General features: G+C 40.6%; 1 protein-coding gene across 1 annotated transcript; it reads right to left on the bottom strand.

The window, feature by feature from the left end:
- Positions 1 to 1,484: 1,484 nt before the first annotated feature.
- nanos1 (nanos homolog 1) lies at positions 1,485 to 3,954 on the bottom strand. Its single transcript, XM_031742991.2, has one exon. It carries the CDS (start codon positions 3,807 to 3,809, stop codon positions 3,129 to 3,131), a length of 681 nt encoding a protein of 226 aa, XP_031598851.1. The 5' UTR covers positions 3,810 to 3,954; the 3' UTR covers positions 1,485 to 3,128.
- Positions 3,955 to 4,691: the final 737 nt, after the last annotated feature.

The following is a 4,691-nucleotide window of genomic DNA, read 5'->3' as shown; positions in this document are numbered from 1 at the left end:
GAACCACTAATCTGCTGTAACTACATCTCTTTAAACAGGAGACCTTCTATGTAGCGACCATGATGAGAAGCAATGTGAGTTAATGACTCTTCTAAATCACATTAACAGCAAAGACAAACTACTGCTGCAGAGCATTAGCTAAATCTTCATCACATGCCAGAAGGGATCCAGTCGCCTCATTCTTAGTGAATGGTACTCTAAGTCAACACCTGCAAAATATCTTTGCCTTTTAATTAAAACATTTCCCTCACTAATCTCTCATATTTATACAAAGAATATGTAGTCACTGGCCAGATTTTGCTGTTTCACATCTGATCTCTATATTGCATAACCCCCCCACCAAAAAAAACAGCCAACTAAGGTGAATTATATGATCATGAAAGATACATATCTCATAAATGGTGGAACTAACTAGATTATATGGGCCCTCTCTGCAGAGCAGCTAATGGAAGCTGCAGTGTAGTGGAAATAAGACCTGTTAGCTTACTGTGTTTGCCTGAAATGCTAGCCTGCCAGGCTTTTTCACCACTGTTCTCACTGAGATAAATCCCTGTTGCACTTAGTAGTCATCCATTTTTAATGCCACAGCCTCAGCTGGAGATACATGAAGACAGAGGAGGGGAAGACAGAGGAGGGAAAGCAGGGACGGGGGGAGGGAGGAACTGCCAAGATGTGGATGACACCAGACGAATGCTTCAGGCTAATATATGTTTGTATGCTTAGCATCAGCAGCAATTATGAGTGTCTAAGGTTGTTTGGCTGGTGAGACAGACAAAAGACAGTAGGGCGATTCATGAAGTCATCATGATTTTAGTACATTTCCATCATTTATAGAACATCTGTAACAAACCAAGCTGCTGGAGTAAATCAGAAGCACTCACAGCTGCACAACTGTGTACAGCCATGATTTTTTCCAACAAACAAGAAGCAAGGCAGCAAGGCTTCCTGCCTGTTTTTGAGCCACATAATATGTCTGCAGCAGCCATTCCACAGATGGCAAGCAGAGAAGGCTGGGAGGGCCAGCTATTCAATCCACTTCAGCACAAACATGATCTGTTTGAATGGTGAGGCATAAGCCAAGACATTCTTGTGTGGGAAGACCTCCCTAAACAACTGTGAGCAACCCATGGCAGTGTGTTTGCCTTTCAGAAACAAATCTTTAAGATATGAGAGCAACAGATCGGTCTGAATTCATCCAAAAAGCAAAGGTTAAGTGTAGTAAATGCAAAGTAGTAAATGTAACATAAGCAGGGCGTATGTGATCCACACACAGGCTCTGTGTTAATTCATGAGCGAGACAGTCAGCTAGCTGGCCAATTAGGCCAAGCAAAGCCATTTCTTTGTTTCTAGTCGACCCGCTCCACCCCCTACCCCCCGCTTGATTTAAGTTAGTTTAGGAATCACTAAATCACTAATCTGAGACTTAAACAAAAACCTTTGTGTTTAGAAAAGGGTAAACCAATTAGAGAACACAACCACATAGGTCCAAATATTTCATACGCTTTTATTTCTCTAGTGTATTTATATGTTGTTATTCTGCACAGCAGCATACAGGAAATTGTGGTAAAATATAAATAACAAAGTTCAACAGTGTTTCTTTTTCTCTTATTCATTTAATCAAAAAAACCTCTGTTAAAAGTGGCAAATTTTGTCAGCTTTTTTTCAATATCCACTCTCTTGCACACTCTCAAGAATGCAACATTGAACAACTAAACTTTAAAAAGTATGGGTATATCACTATTTACAGACAGTCTCACCTTTTGGTGAGCAATGCTTATAGCTTCTTGGAAACTTGCTTCCATTATGTTAAATGCAACAAAATGAAAATACAATTATGTTATACAAAGATCAAAAATACCTATCAAAACCCTTATTATAAATGGCAGCACTATATCAATAAACTGCTGTTGACATTTTTACGTGTAAGTACAAAATCCTGTTGAGGTAGCGCCCTCTGAAGTCACTTGTAATGTTAAAATACTGAATAAACATCACTTTATAGACAATACAGCAAATCTTTCTCGTTTTTTCTTCAATTCAATTGTATTCCTTTGGTAAACAAAACTGTCAGAAATGTGCAGTCCTGCAAGTGACACTTTCAATCATACATTCACAACATTTTTGCATCTTTTTTGGGATTCTTCAGAAAAGAAATAATGGGATAACATGTTGTTTGCGAACATTCATTTGCCATTTTCTTCACCCCGACACAGAATGAAAGGTAAATGGGACTCACTCAGTTTCATAATGCAAAGCAGACATGCTTACGTGAGTCTCTGGTGAATACATTGTGAGGGCAAACCAAAACAAAAACACCATAAAGAAAGAGAGACCTGACAGAGAAAAGAAATCCAGTGTGTCACCCTTATTTGGGAATGTAAACATAAAACGTATTGAATAATATTTCTCATTAAATGCAAAATCGGGTAACTGTCTCATCTCACATGATTAGAACAGAGGTTTGGCTTTACAACAACTGATTAGAACGTTCCCCAGAGATTATGAGCCCTAAACAGAGGCCACATTGTCTCTTTTTTCTTCTTTTTCTTCCTGCCTTGCAGATTGAATGTCAACTTTTACAGCAAGTTGGAAAATATGTTGTGGAGTTTTTAGGCAGGCAGATGGGATCAAAGAGTTCCTCCTCCAGTCAGACTCACACAAGTATTCACTAATGACACATTCTTGAGCTTCTTTAATGGCAAACATAACTTTGGTTTCTAAGACGTGAAAGAAAATCGAGGCAAGCTTAGCTCACCATACAAAAATACTTGGTAGAAAAAGGCTATGACATTCATCCCCTTTGCCAATGTCAGTGTGTTCCCTACATGACCAAAATACTTTTTATTTATTTTTTGTATTTATTCACACTTTGTGATTATTGATACATATGCGTATGTATACCCACACTCAAAATAACTACAGACTATAAAGAAAAATAAATCCGATGTATAAAGCATAAAATTATTCTATGTGGATAAAGGAACTATAAAAATATAAGAGATCTTAAGAGAAACAAAAAAGATAAAATCAATATGTTTATGAAACTGGGATAAGGGCTAGAGCCGAAATCAAAACAGTCATCTGGAAATTGTTCAGTGCAATTTATTTTACTTTATAGTCTTGTTTGTTTAAAATATTTTCATCCTCTTACCACCCACAGCCCTCCCACCCTTTAATGGTCGCTGGGATGGCTGGTCTTTTGACAGTGGACAATATTTTATCGTATGAGCATTGTCCCCGTTGGCACTGCAAAGGGGGCAGGTATAAGCCCTCAGAATCGGGCACACAACCCTGCCGTCCGGAGTCTTCAGGACGTGGGAGCCGTACACCTCCTCGGGCGCTCCGTTATTTCGGCAGAAGACGCAGATTTTCGGCTCCTGTTTGCTTCTGGAAGCGGGTTTGCGCATCTTCTTCTCCATGCCGAACAGATCGAACCCAGTGAAGTTCCCACCAAAACCCACCTCCCGCTCCGGCAGCTGGACGCCGAGCTGATTTTGGAAGGGGCTCAGTATCGAGAAACGTTCTTTCAAGTCCAGGATGGAAGCTGGTGGGGGGCTCCCGGACGGGCAGCAACAATCCAGGTGCCCGCTTTCTCCAACGGCACCCGCGATTATGCACGGACACGCCGGGGAATCGTCCAAGCCCAGAGTCGCTTTCAGGGACTCGGTGATGGAGTTGGGATTTTGGGGCATGCTGAGCTTGTTATTCTTCGTAACCAACGTCGTCAGCCCAAGATAGTCGTTCCAGAAATTAAAAGTATAGTCATATGGGCTGCGCGCATTCAGATAGTTGTGATTGAGAAAATCCATGGCCACTTCTGCTCGTTTGCTTGCCGTAAAAAGGCGAAACAGACAGCGTAATCCGTAAAGTCTTTGTAGCCAGAGTTCTCTTCCAGGTATGGTTCATGTACAGCGATGTGGTCTCCAGTGTTCCTGTTATGTTTGAGCGTCCTGCAAACAGGCTTTCTGGTTATAAGTACCAAGAGGGCGGGGCGCTCTCCCTTGAAACCAAGTTCCTGATCAGGTCGAAAGCAAGCTCGCTGTCTTTACAGCTACAGTTAGACAGATTTGTTTTCTTGCAGGCTGGCGCTTTCTCTTCTATCAATCATTATTCTGCAATTAAGGCATTCGGCAACTTTCATTAAAAATAGCTTGTTAATACTTAATGATTTGAACAAGTGCGCAGAGAAAATATTTCGTGCACAAAGCCTTACTGTAGGTAATTACATTATTTCAGCGCCAGTACTAATCAATTATGACTCGGTGTTTCGTTCTCCTTCGTACTAAACATTACAATCCCGCGTGTTTTGTTAATCAATATCGTTAATCAGTTTGTATGAATACCATCAACGCCAACTCGGCTTTTCACACAACTTAACCCATTGTGAGCCAAGAGCATGGGCCCTTTGTTTCTTGCAGAAGCCATCCTCCTACAGTCCATGGGAGAAATAGCCTAGGCTGATGCGTGCTTTTATGTTAAAACTGAATCAATATGAGGAAAGCCTATTAACCGACTCCCATGTTTCCACATTGTCAGGTTTTACAGTTCCAGGACAAACTCACATGCAGTGGTTGATTTAAAATCATTTGATGAGTGGTTCATAATAATCCTATATTTTGTTTTGTTTTTCGTCATTAAAGTATTTTCTACTTGCTCACAACCCTTTCTACATTGGTTGGCAGAGGGAGAAT

The sequence above is a fragment of the Oreochromis aureus genome, linkage group 2 (assembly GCF_013358895.1).
Source record: "Oreochromis aureus strain Israel breed Guangdong linkage group 2, ZZ_aureus, whole genome shotgun sequence".
In the NCBI taxonomy this organism is placed as follows: domain Eukaryota; kingdom Metazoa; phylum Chordata; class Actinopteri; order Cichliformes; family Cichlidae; genus Oreochromis; species Oreochromis aureus.
The sequence above is the reverse complement of the archived record's forward strand: the minus strand, read 5'-3'. Positions and strand labels throughout refer to the sequence as shown.